Genomic DNA, 14,638 nt, shown 5'->3' with positions numbered 1-14,638 from the left:
GCAAGCACAGGATCTGTGGAAACCAGGTTCAGCAAACTGGGGGGCCAAACCATCACAAGATATCATAAACTTTTTGCAGTTTGAAAGTAGAAAAACAAATCTGAGCCATGGCTTTTAACTATCTGCTCCTGAATAAACAAACAACCAAACAAGCAAACAAAAGAACCCCACACAGGTCCTTCCTCTAGACTTCCTCCCTGGCTCAGGCCTCACAGTCGGCGGTTCTCCAATGGGCTGCTGCAATGCTCCCTATCGATCCCCTAAATCTGTTCTCGAGTCCACTAGTTATATAACACCCACAGTGACATTTACATATGTCAAATTTCAGTGCTCTCACTGCCCTAAAAAATCTTTGAAATAAAGACTGCTTCTTCAGTGTGGATCACATCAAAGATGTCCGCCCTCGGTCTCCCCAACATCCTGGCCCTGATTTGTGCTCCCTTCACACATTCTAAATTGCATCTGTCTTTTACTTCTTGGCTTTTGGACATAAGCTTCACTTGCCACATTTCAGATCTTGGCTAAATCATCACCTGCAGAAAATCAAATTTTATTATTCTATAAAGCCACACCATATCTTTCTTCACAGTTCCTGTTAGAATCGCTATCATACATTTCATTAATAAATAGGTGAACATCTATCTCTCCAGTTAGACTTGGAAGCACATGAAGGCAAGAATTCTATACTCATTTTTACTAGTGTATCTCTAGGAGCTAGTTAGTAAACCTATCTATTGGAGAATGGCAAGGGGCTGCCAAGACAACTCAGCCAGTAAAGGCACTTGCCATGAGGCCTGACAACTTGAGTCTGATCCCCAGCACCCACATGGTGGAAGGAGATGACTCATGCATGAAAGCTGTGCTCTGACCAACACACATACGCTATGGCATGTATAATCATTTGCGTACATAACATAGAAACACAAATAAAAATAAACTGAAAAATCTTCAGTAATGAAAAGGACTAATATGTTTGGTTAATTTGATTAATTGACCATACAGTATTCATCTACTTTTCAATTATATTTGAGTCACTGGCTAGTTGCCTAAAAAGTAGTGAACTAATTAAGACCAATACTTCCAAACTATATGAGGGAAAAAACATAGTGCCCTTCCCCTGGGGAAAAAAAATGTCAACCTCAAACAACTTACCACAGTCAATCTCATCTGTGCGATCTCCACAATCATCAACCAGGTCACAGAGTTGATGCCTTCCCACACAAGCCTTTGTCTGTCTACACCAGAACTGATCTGGCTCTTCACAGATCTCAACAGCAGGAGGAAGAGCACAATTTTCAAAACGGATGTCATCAACAGCAGAGACCCCACCATAAACTGCCAGGCTGACTTTCTCTAGTGACAGGTAGAAGGGCTGAGTGAGACGTCCAAGCTGGACAGTCGCCTCTGACCACTGGTTGCCTTGGTTATATAGCACTCTCCAGAGGGCTGTGGCATCCCTGGAATTTTCTAGATGTAGCTGCAACTCAGCTGCCCCCACTGACAGTCCATAGTTATAAAACCTGAAAGAAAATCAACGTAAGAAATGAAAATATTGTAGGGTAGACTAAACAGTTGAACTTTATACAACCTTGAAATTCCATTTACACAAATTACTATGAATCATGGTAATGGATATATTTCTTTCCTTCAGTAACTGTAGCTGCCCATTTGCAAGAATTGATCTGCTGAGATGCACACGGAATGGAGGCTCTCACAACCCTGGAACCTTTTGCTAAACACAGGAAGACTCCTAATTAAATTAAACTCCAGTGGTAGAAGAGAAGCCTTCCTTTCATCTTAAGAAATAAAATAACCAATGCTGATAATATCCTCTGAAGTTAAAATTATTTTAATTTAATGCAGTAGTCACTATAAAGTGTAGCCATGAGTAAAACTTGAATAGCTACCAAGTGCAGGGGTATGCCTGCAGCCATCATCCTGCTAGGATAATTTACCATCATATTATAGTTACCAGAATGACAGCGTGCACCCGGGCCCTGTCTGACTGAACGTTGGGCTCTGAAGTTTAGCAGTTTGAAACAAGCTGCTGCTGTTCTTCAAAATGAACATGAAATGCCCTGTAGGGATGTAAAAACAAAGCATTAGGTTTACCTACTGGATCCTGTGAGGCAACAAGAGTTCATCTGTCTCTTAATGCTATCCCAAGTAAGTTTCATGTCCAATTAAAATTAAAGTTATACCACAATAAAAAGTCAATACTGATAGCAAAATTTCCCTTTGTATATCCATCTACATTTAAATGATGTCAATAGCCAATTGATAATTTCAGTTTATGCAGGCAAAAATATATCAGTTCTGATCCTATGACCCACAAAGAAACCATTTCTTGCAGACAGCACAACTGACTGTCGGTGTCATCCTATATGCTGTGGTCTTCCTCCCCTGAGGTCCAACCAGCAGTCTATAGAAGTGTGTAAAGTGTCCCTAGAGTTTTACCTTGAGCTGTACCATGAGTGTGATCTCCAGGTGGGGCTTGTTGCTCAACGTCAGCAGATAGACCACTTTGGGAGTTCCACACCCAGTCAAAATGGTCACCGCCACTGGCCTCAAACCACCCGCAGCTGTTCACTTCAAAGTCACAATCAGCAACTGGAGAAGAGAAACGAGGCTTTCTTAGATGGCTTCCACAGAGCCCCTTTAGGAAGGGAGTACTCGAGTCCTTATGGCCTCACAGTGCTCCTTGAGGTACAAAGAGTCACAGAAGGAAAAGATTTTTCCTGGTGAAAGCAGGACATGTTTTGCATACTAGAAACAGAGGAGACAGATTTTAGAAATTACTGCTTCCAAGTATTCTTTCTGACACACAGCGTTCCTCAGCCACATTGCTTGAGGAATTGCTAACACTTGCTACTTCGCTCTAGTAATGTGTCATTTCCACTCCATCAACACCAGTGGGGAGTTTGTTTCCACAGAGCATTTCATATTAAATCATGAACAACAGTCACTGTCCAGACACTGATCCTAGAAAAGCTCCAGATCTACTTCCTGTATACTTCCTTCATCTCCTTTCTGATTTTTACAGGGGCTGCTATTTCAAATATTGTTACGTGCATCACCCGGTTTGTGTATAATAGAGAAGGTTTTTCTAGGAGATGTGGTCCATTAACTTTCACAAGGCCTTCAAGAGGAAGAGGGAAGGGGTTGGGAAAGTAATAGAAGGTATGAGCCACAAGAATGTAGCACCAGGACTCACAATCACTAATAGCTGCACGAAAGACTCTGTGCTGCTGCACACTGTGTACACTGTAGCCCTATGCCACAGGTGATGAAGATCGTTTCTTTGTGAAGAAGGAAAGGGAGCTTAGGATACCGTATATAATTTCACTAAAGCCACATATGGTCAAGTTGTAGAATGGGATTAGACTGTACATGGAATATACTTTTATGCAACAGTTGAAAAACAAACAAACAAACAAACAAAAAAACCTGTGCTTAGTACATTGGAAAAAGATAAGCCAAAAGGTCTGGTCCTAATTTACTTAGTACAATGTGCAGCCAGTAAAAAGGATCCCCATTTGTGATTGATCCATGGAGATCCCTCACCACTGGCTATTTTGGCCAAGCATAGGAGCTGTGTCTCCATTGTAAGAGATGTGCTGGAAGAAGCAAACATTTTATGGATGAACATATGAAGTGAAAGAAATTACAAATTTTGCTTAGGGTATTTAAGCTAGCGAGACAGCATCTTCAATTTTGAAAACACTATTAATGTACGGCAAGAACATGAATGTCACATCTAATGGCTGATAGTTTCTCTAAAACATATAATTTCAAAAATATATTTGTTTTCTATTAAATTTCCTGCCCCAAATTTGACCAGCATATCACTTCAACTCTTACCAAAATCAATGGAGTGTGTAAAGGCATCTAAAATGACTTTAAATACTGAGTACTTTAGTAAATAAAAGCCTTATTTCAATTAGCAGACCCAACTAGAAATATGCATCTTGAAGAATGCATTTCATACTTAGAATAATGATTTCTCAAAGTTAGAACTGCTGTGAAGCAAAATTAAATGGTACTCAAAATTGAAAAGGAATAATAACTATGAGCTAAGAATAAAATGAAAATCAAGTTTAAATCTTTGCACTTTAAAATCTATCTCTATTTCAACCATATAATACACAAATAAAACATAAATATACATAGACTCGAAAAGCTCCAAAATATGTAGATGTCATGTTAATCCCTGTGAAGCAAATGCTCTGATTCCTGCTTTAAACACACCTCAGAAAAAGATCTAAGAATTCTTGCTACAGAAATACAGGAGGAAACACATTGTGTTGTTACTGTATAATACCTAGAGAGGAAGCCTGATTTTCTGATAACAAGGAACATGATGCTGTAGACGTGGTGAATGACAGTAGGGCTGGAAGCACCACTGAGATGACCCTTTAGTTCTCTTAGAGTTGGCCCCTTCAACAAACTCAGCAAAAGGAATTATCTTTCCAGGAACATTAGCAGCATTATTCCCAGGATCCAAAAATTGTGAGGCAGGCAGGGAGAGCAAACACCTCATGCCCTTGGCTCCTGTGTAGAATCCCAAACAGTTGATTTCACAGAAGTTGAGAGGAGACTATGGCTACCAGAAATGGAAGATGAGAAAGGGATGGGTGAAGGTTGGCCAATGTTTAGTAAGCCATGGGTGGGATGAGGCAAGAAGCCTTGGTGAGCTATTGCACAGTGTGTTGATCAAGCAACATGATACTATGCTCCACAGTTCAAAAAGATAAAAGAGGGTTTTGAATACTTTACCACAAGAAATGAAAATATTTGAGAGAGATATGATTTCAATTACTTTAATACCATTCAATGCACATATGTATTAAAACACGAAATGGCACCACATAAATATATATAATTTTTATGTTTCAATAAAAAATAATTTTAAAAGAAAGCAATTTTAATAGGAAGATGCTATTAAAACTCAAATGTGCTTTTCTACTATTCCTCATTCCCAGGTTCTTATGCACATTTAAAAAGCTTACTTATAAATATAATAATAAAATTATTATTAAAATAAAATTAGTCTCTAAACTAGCCATTAATTGCATCATTCCACCTTACTGGAATAGCCATGAACAATTATACATGCCATAACCATTTCTGATTGAGAAATGTAATACTCTCAGTGCATTTGAATAATTGAGGTTCAAGGATTTGTCACTGCTTCTGGAGCATTATTGACTTCCTCAATTGTCTCCACTCTAATCAATGTATGCAAAAACAAAATTGCAGCCGCCATTTACTCAGAGTTCCCATGCAGGAAGCTTTATGTCAGGGGCGGTTCCATTTTTAACAGAATGCCTGTTGGCACGGAATTTCTGAAACTTACGCTTGTCTTTGCTATGACTATGGGTAGAAAGCTAATGACTCTACAATGGCTTTTAATTATTGTGAAAAAAAAATGACCTGAGTGGCCAATATTAATTATGTTAATTATAATTACATTCGTTGCCTCTGGGGAGAAGGTGTTAGGAGACACGTGGTGGGCTGACAAATAGGTTCATCACTGTCAGTTTTGCAGCCATTTGCTGAGTAAGAAATCAAACTGGTATGGAATCCAAGAACACTTCTGAGAGTAAATATCCAGCCTCAGACCCTGTCTCTTTTTGAATTCACTATCTGGAGCATCTTTGGTGGTTTGAATGATCCCATTTGAATTTAATGAAAGGAATAAACACAAAATAGAAAAAAAGAGAATTCTGAATGAATAATTTGGGCATCACACAAAACTTAAAAAAAAAAAAAAACCTATTTGTCCCTTGTCCCTGTGCTTTATCCAACCTTGGTTTCAACAATTCTCGCTCATATAAACCCTCCTCTTTCTCGCTAATTAGACTCCCAAAGCTCCACCCGGGGCCTAGCCGTAGATATCTGCATCCCAATTCCTCCGTCCTTGGATGGGGTTTCTGGCACAACTATTAGGGTGTTTGGCCATCCCATCACCAGAGTAGGTCAGTCCCGGCTGTCTCTCGGCCATTGCCAGCAGTCTTTTGTGGGGGTATTTTTGTGGATTTCTGTGGGCCTCTTTAGCACTTTGTTTCTTCCTTTTCTCGTGTGGTCTTCATTTACCATGGTCTCCTATTCCTTGTTCTCTCTCTCTGTTCTCGATCCAGGTGGGATCTCCCGCTCTCTTTCCCTCAACCCTCGCCGTTCATTGTTCCCACTCATGTCCAGGCTGTTCATGTAGATCTCAGCCATTTCTCCGTCATTGGGTGATCCCCGTGTCTTTCTTGGGGTCCTGTTTTACAGGTAGCCTCACTGGTGATGTGAGTAGCAGTCCAGTCATCCTTGTTCCACATTTAGTATCCTCCTATGAGTGAGTACATACCATATTTGTCTTTCTAAGTCTGGGTTACTTCACTCAGGATGATTTTTTCTAGATCCATCCATTTGCCTGCCAATCTCATGATGTCATTGTTTTTCTCTGCTGAGTAGTATTCCATTGTGTATATGTGCCACAATTTATTTATCCATTCTTCAGTTGAAGGGCATCTAGGTTGTTTCCAGGTTTTGGTTATTACAAGCAATGCTGATATAAACATAGCTGAGCAAGTGCTCTTGTGGTATGATTGAGCATTTCTTGGGTATATGCCCAAGAGTGGTATAGTTTGGGAGGCATCTAGGCAGTGGTACCAAGTCCTGGGCTCACTGCATGAGATAGCTGTTTGAAACTTGGGACTTATACAGGGATGCTTAGCTCAATCTGGGAGGAGGGGACTGGACCTGCCCAGACTGAGCCTATCAGGTCGATCTCAGTCCTCGGGGGTGGCCTTGATCTGGAGGTGGTGGGAATGGGGGGGTGGGCTGGGGGGGAGGAGGGGGGACAGGAAGTGGGAGAACAAGGGAATCTGTGGCTGTTATGTAGAACTGAATAGTATTGTAAAATAAAAGTATATATATATATAAAAAAAAACTTAGGAGGAAATATACCCTAATGTATAACGAGGTGGAATACAAATTCTTTCATTTAAGTCATATAGGCATATTCCCATGCTGAGTTTAAAAGATGGTTGGCAGAGCTTGTGAACAATGGTTTTTAGAAGTTAGGATCTGGGACTGGAGTCATGGCTCAGGGGTTAAGAGCAATTGCTGCTCTTCCTGCGGACCCTGGGTTGATTCCTAGCACCCACATGGTAGCTCACAACTGTCCTTTAATCCAATTTCAGGGGATCTAACCCTCTTCTGGAATCCCTGGGTACCAGACAAACATGCAGTGCACAAACATTCCTGAAGGAAAAAAACACACATAAACATAAAAAATGAAATAAAATACATTTATAATAAAAATTAGGATCTAATGCTCGTCAAATGCCACCACTGTAGATCACAGATATCTGAGCCAACAGCCATTGAGTCTGTCGAAAACATCTTGAAACACCTGCCATCTTCTTTAATCCCCAAGAAGTACACCAGAAATATTTCTGTACTTTAAAAGTGTTTTCTGGCATTGAATCATGTGAGGGGATAAGCGGGCACATGCTGCCTGCATGTAGCAAGAGTCCTTTCTCCTCTTTCTGGCAATAGATGTCAATGAACACAGAGACCTACAACTAGTCAGCATGCAGAGAATAAGTCTTCTGAGTTCTTAAGCCTGCACGGAATGTTTATACCACATATCTGCCCCTTAAAGCTCAGGGATCTTCAGGGAAGAGGGGACAGAAAAATTGTCAGAGCCAGAAGTGGAAGGTCCTTCTAAGAAAACAGTGTGTCTGGACTCTACAGGGCAGATGCACATATGAGCTCACAGTGATTGTGACAGCATGCACAAGACCTGTGCACACTCTATAGTCACACAAAATCCCAACATGGAGTGGGGAAGGTGAACACAAAAATACACCACTAGCTGAAGAATTGTTGGGGGATTTGACAGCTCTGGGACAGGGAGAATCTGTTTTCTTTAGTAGTGTGACCTCTTGTATAGTGGCACCACTCCAGGGCAAGCCCCCTACCCAAGGGTAGATGGGCAACAGAAACTGGACTCAATGTTTTTAAGAGAGATAGTGAGTGTTCACACAGTTGGGTTGGTAGGGAGGTTGGAGTAGATTTGGAAGGAACTGGGAGAAAAAGATAGTGTATATGATAAATATATATATATATATTCTCAAATAATTAACAAAATATTATTTAAAATAACAGTTTTTAACAATTATAACATGCCAGATTGTAAATTACATAAACATTGATAAGTGTAAGTCTAAAAGATTGATTCTATGCTTCTTTTAAGATTTTTTTTCCTTCTAAGGACTGCAGAGATGGCTCAGCAAAGTGCCTGTCATAAAGTGCCTGAGTTTGATTCTTAGCACCTACATAAAAATATGAGAATGGAAGTAAGTATTTCTAACCTCAATGCTAGGAAGAGGACAGGGGAGATGGTGGATCCCGGTAAGGCCCTGGTCAGCCAGCATAGCTAAAACAAGGTAGAGTTCGGAGAGAGACCCTGTCACAAAAATATAAGGTAGATACTAGCCAAGAAAGACACCTGACAATGATCTCCGACCTGCATACATATATGTACACACCCACATGTATATACAACACACACATGTATATACACCACACACACACACACACATACACACACACACACTGTCCCACACACATAAATATAACCACACACACACATGCACACACACACACACACACACATACACACACACACTGTCCCACACACATAAATATAACCATACATACACACACACGCACGCGCGCGCGCACACACACACACACACACACGTCTCACACAGTCTCTCTCTCTCACACACACACACACTGGCACATACTCACTGTCACACACAGTCTCATACACACCACAGTCTCACACACCGAGTCACAGCCTTACATACACACACACACACACACACACACACACACACACACACAGTCACACACTAGTCTTCTAGCTTTCCTGAGCTTCTTGAAAGTTGCACAAAGGATAAAAGTTGAGTATTCCAGTGTGGGGGATTATGTTCACTGACGCCAAGCTTTGATTAGACAGTTATTATTTTAAACTTTAAGTTCATTAATACTGTATCCCCCACTTTTAGAGTATGTTCAATACTTCTGTAATTATTTCATTTCAGCTTTTATCATGCTTTCAGGTCATTATATGCTTGAAGTTAAGATAAGGTTGAAATAATTGAGCTCTGGACTTCATCAATAGTTAATATTCATTAACTATTTAAAATGTAATATATAAGAGGGAGAAAAGATTTGCAATGAACTATGAAATAAAAAAGAAGTCTGTGCAAATGAATAGAAAGAATTAAACATTCTAAAGTAAAGCCAATGCATAAACAACCAAACAGCATTTGAGCTTCAAGATTACTGCATTTTAAACAATAATGATTCATTGTATTATCATGCATATATTTTGATATCTATAAATGTATGTTTATTTATCAGTGAAAATAAATTTAAAATACAAATGATCCTATTAAAAAACTTACAATATGATTTTAAAAGAATCCTGTGATACATCTAACACAGACTCTGTTAATAGAGAAGTATCCACACATCTCTCATGCTTTGGCACCCACCCATGATGGGATCCAATCATTGACTACCCTTTGTCCAGAACTATTCTTGTAAGGATAAGTAAATAGCAAATAGCTTCATTCTGCACAGAGCACACGACTATCCTACACAATAAAGGCAAGGTTTTCATAAAACTCAATAATAAACAGGTTGGTTTGCAGTTCATTGTAAAAGATGTGGGTTACATAAGCATAGGATCCTCAACTGCTATGCAAATCTACTTCATATGCATATCCCATATCCCCCTGCAGTTCTGTGTTCTCTACTTAAAGGGGCAAGGAAGACCGGCTCAGACATAACAGTCACTCTGAGCATCGTGTCCTTAAATTTCAAGGCCATCTGTGTCAGGTAGGAATTGCCCTCTTCCACCAGAATCCAAAGAAATTACAGCACATAAAGTTGTTAGTTAACAAAGGAAAAAATCCCATAACCAGGAATTACAGCATGTGAAGGTGTTAGTTAATAGAGAGGGAAAAATTCTATAACATTCACAATTCTTGACACATAGCATATTAAGCATATTATACATATTCATATTCTATCAATTAGGAATCTAGAATTTATAAGTGAGTAGGTAATTATGACAAAATAACAATTAATATGTTTTCATTCATTTCCTCAATCATTCATTATCCATTCATTTGAAAAAAACTGATAGAGAACATGTGACATATCTGTAAAGATGTAAGGAATAAGACCACAGCTGTAACAGAAAGGGTGAAAATAATAATGGCTGGAGAGATGGCTCAGTGATTAAGAGCATTTGTTGCTCTTCAAGAGGATCTGAGTTCCATTTCCAGCACCCACATGATGGCTCAAAACCTTTTCTAATTCCAGTTCTGGGGAATTAGACACTCTGTCTGGCCTATGTTGGCACTAAGTATGTGCATGGTACACAGACATTCATAAAGGGAAAATACCCAAAAAATTAAAAAGAGAAAAAAAACCCTACCTTTTATACAGGGGGGCTGTAGAAGGTAGCATTAGCAGAGATAGACAGGAAATAGTTGATGGATAGATGACAGATAAGTAGATAGATAAATAAACAGATAGGTGATAGAGAGATGGATAGATCATCACCAGAACAATAAAATGTCTAGTAAGTTTGTCTAGAGAGAAGTGCTGCAGTCTTAAGAAACACAATGAAGAATGCCTTTGGGGGGAAGTGGGTGGGGAAGGAAACATCTGGAGACGTGGGTGAGGAAGCAAGCCTACAGCTGTGCACCGAGCACTCACACAGGGGAATAGAAAGAGCCTCAAGAGCCTTAAGAGAATGAATGTCTCTACTTTATAAATACTGAAAGAACAGGAAGAAGGCAGGAAAGCAAGGAGGAGAAAAATATAGAAAAAAATTATAGATGATGAAATTAGAGATCTCTTCAACATTCAGCTATAATTTTCAATGAGAGGAGAAACAAGTGAGATGTTTTAGTAGTATAACAAAATCTACATTAAAAACTATATATTTTATTTTATATGCTAAATAAATATGAAATAAATTATATTTATGAACACATTTCATATATTGTTATATATTAATCCCATAAATGAATATATGAATTATAAATGTATAATATAACCTATAATTAAGGATATTGCAAAAATCTAGACAAGGAGGGAATACATGCTTGGAACTGTAAACCTAGCCAAAAACCTATATCTAGGTACATCACAGGCCCTAGAGGGGATCTATTACCATTACTAATGTTTTGCTAAATGGACATGTAGTCACTCTGCTTCTAAATATTTATATTTGTATATATATGGACTAGTGCTGTTCTAGCCTTGGTCAAATGAGATAATTTTTACAGCCAACAGCAGTTAATGCAGAGACTCGTGGATGGACAAGTTTCTGAGAATAAGTGACTGTCAAGTACTCAGTGCTAAATGGGTATCTATGTCAACCTCCTGCAGGGCCCAGGAAACATCATGGGAAAGGAGGTGAAAACACTGTAAGAGCTAGAGGACAGGGAGAGGAATGTTATGAAATGCTGTCTTTAGGATTATGATATGGATGTTGCAATAGTGAATTCTTAGGAGCTGTGGCTCTCTGCATATACACATGCACAACACACACTGACACACAGACCCACACAGATAGCCACACAGACACAGACACACATACTGACATGAAAGTAGGGAACTAATTAAGGAGAAGGGAGTCAGCAGGAAGAGAATAAAAGAATAAAGGGGGATAATAAAGAGATCAACATAATTGTAAACATGTTTAAAATTATCAAAAATAAGAAATGAAAATTGATAAATTCCTAGGCTTATATTATATACTAAACTAGAAACAAGAAATTATTCAAATATGAAAATGGAATTTAATGAAACAAAAGGAAGTCTCCCAAAATGAAAAACCCAGGACCTGACAGACTTTAAAGGCCCAATGTCAGTTTTCAAAAAATTATTGCATAAAATAATAGAAGGGGCGTTTTCAAATATATTCAATAAAGCTAGTATTATCCTGATGCTAAAACTTGGTAAGGACAAGGGGACACACACAAACACACACAAGTACACATACACACACACACAGAGAGAGACAGAGACAGAGAGGAGAGATAAACATAGATGTAAAGTTCTTCCACAAATTATTTTCAAGTTCAATTTAACAGCACCTAAAAAAATCCTATACTATTATCAAATTGGTTTTAGTCCAGGGATATAAAGAAAATTAAACAGAAATAAATTAACAAATATAAATAAAACCACAAACAAAAACTACACAACCATCTTAATAGATATGGAAAAGACATTTGGCAAAAGTTAGAATTTTCTCATGATGAATACCCTGAAGAAAAATTAGGTGATGGAAGGCTCACACCTCAACAGATTAAAGAATACACACACAAAAAAAAATGGCATTATAAGTTTTAAAATCAGGAATAAGACAAGAATATCTACTCTTACTGCTCCTATTTTAATTTAGTACTGATACTTTAGCCAGAGCAGCAGGACAAGAGAAAATAATAAGGAATAGAAATTAGGTGAGGAAGAAGTCAAATGTGACCCTCTTTTCAGACAAAATGATCCTACTATAAGACTCTAAAGACCACTGAAAGACTTTCAGCTTGAAAAAAACAAATTAAGCATTACACCATGATACAAAGTCAAAAACACAAACCAATTGTTTTCCTTGTTTACCAATATCAATCTGATGAGAAAGAAATCAAGGAAACAATCCCATTTACAATAGCCTCAAAGAAAGCAGAACAGCTATTCAAACCATGGTGATGAAAGACCTCTACATAGAAAATTATAAAATACCAAAGAGAAAAATTAAAGATGACACAAAAATAGTTACATTCCCATATCCATGACTGTGCATAATCAATATTTTTTAAAACTGTCATTTACCAAAGTGTTCCACAGATTCAGTGCAATCTTTATCAGAATACTATTGGGCTGGAATGGCTACCCACTACAAAATACAAATGATATTTTTCAAAGAGACAAAATAAACAAAACTAAAATGTATATTGGAGTATAAAATACCCTGAAGAGCAGTACTGAGCAATGAAATTCTAGGATTATTACAATGTCCAATTTTAAATTATCCAACAGATCTACAATAACTAAAGCAGCATGACGTTGGCTCCAATTCTGGCATATGAGCTTGTGGAATAGAGTAGAAGACCCAGAAATAAGCCTGCATAGCTTTAAGATGGGATCCTCGGCCAAAGTTCCAAAACAACTTATTAGAAACACAACTTCAACAATTGTGATTAGGAAACTGTTTAACTACATATACAACACTGAAACTAGATCCCTATTCCTCACCAGTATAAAGAACAACTCTAAGGGATTCAACTCCTTAGCATACTAGAGAAACACACAAGGGAACCTTTCAAAATGTAGACACAGGCAAAAGAGCTCTGGATAGGACTTGAAGAGCTCAGAAAGAAAGAAAATGAAAACTACCAAATGATCCTGCTACAACAGTCCTAGGTACATACCTGAAGGATTAAAGTCCACATACAACATAGACACCTGCCACCCAAGATGTTTACATCACGGTTAAATAGCCAAGTTATGAAGTCACATCAATAGATGAACGGATAAAACAAATGTGCCCCCCATACCATAAACCATTATTCAGCAGTAATAAGGAAAGAAATCATGTTATTTACTAAAAAAAATGAATAGACGTAAAGATCAGAGTCAGAAAAGACACATTACAGGTTGAACCCAGCAGAAGCAATCTGAAAGCTGAAGGGAGCCACTAGGAAAGACAGAGGAGGCCGGAGGGAGAAGAAAGGGAATATAACAGAGGCTAAAAGGAGGTCAGGTATAAACAAAGTACAGTACTTGAATGATGCAAACACTGTAATGAAGTCCACTTTGTGCAATTAGTATGCTCTAATAAACATATTTTAAAAGAAATCTAATGTTCATTTACTATTAATAGAGATGGAAAATGGCATAGCTCCTATGGAAAAGATAGCAAGTCCTTAAAAGACTGAGGACAATTTGAATCAATACAGCTGAAGCAGTAATTCCAGTTTGGGCTATAAACTAGAAAGATTTCAAAGGACGTCATGGACAGTTATTCGTACACTAATTCTCACAGAAGTTCTATTCACAATGACCTGAAGGTAAGAATGACTCAAGTATTCACACAAAGAAGAATGAATAAACAAAAGGTTGAATATACATGAAGGATATTATACACTCTTTAATAAAAGGAAGTTCTGGCATATGATATAATATACATAAAGCTTCAGGCCATTATCTTATGGGAAATAGGCCAATTGAAATAGAAAAATACCATATAGTTCATTTATATAAGGGGCTAAGAGTAGTGCAACTTCTATGAGAGACAACAGAATAGTAGTTGCCTGTGGATGAAAGAAAATAGAATGAAGAGTTATTGTGTAATAGATAAAGTTTCAGAGAGATTGGTGGGTATTGAAGATGGGTGGTGGTGATGGTTCTGGAATAGTGTGGATAAGTTAACACTGCTTAACAACACAATAAAGATGTATAAGACTATAATTTATTTTTGAGACCAAGAATAACTTAACCGAGGCTGACTGTAGCTGAGGATGACCTTGACTTTGTAATTGTCCTG

The 14,638-nt window shown here is 38.1% G+C and overlaps 1 protein-coding gene across 2 annotated transcripts in view; it reads right to left on the bottom strand.

Annotated features, from left to right (window-relative positions):
• Positions 1–14,638, bottom strand: part of Malrd1 (MAM and LDL receptor class A domain containing 1) — a 584,432-nt gene that overhangs the window by 446,992 nt on the left and 122,802 nt on the right. For both annotated transcript variants that reach the window (XM_037205982.1, XM_037205981.1), the window contains 3 exons: positions 2,458–2,610; positions 1,973–2,078; positions 1,153–1,520 (listed from right to left, as the gene is read on the bottom strand). In XM_037205982.1, coding sequence (XP_037061877.1) covers positions 1,153–1,520; positions 1,973–2,078; positions 2,458–2,610 — 627 coding nt within the window. The remainder of the gene's footprint in view (positions 1–1,152; positions 1,521–1,972; positions 2,079–2,457; positions 2,611–14,638) is intronic.

Source organism: Peromyscus leucopus, chromosome 5 (assembly GCF_004664715.2).
Source record: "Peromyscus leucopus breed LL Stock chromosome 5, UCI_PerLeu_2.1, whole genome shotgun sequence".
Taxonomy (NCBI): Eukaryota; Metazoa; Chordata; class Mammalia; order Rodentia; family Cricetidae; genus Peromyscus; species Peromyscus leucopus.
Note: the sequence above shows the minus strand (reverse complement) of the source record. Positions and strands in the feature narration are given on the sequence as shown.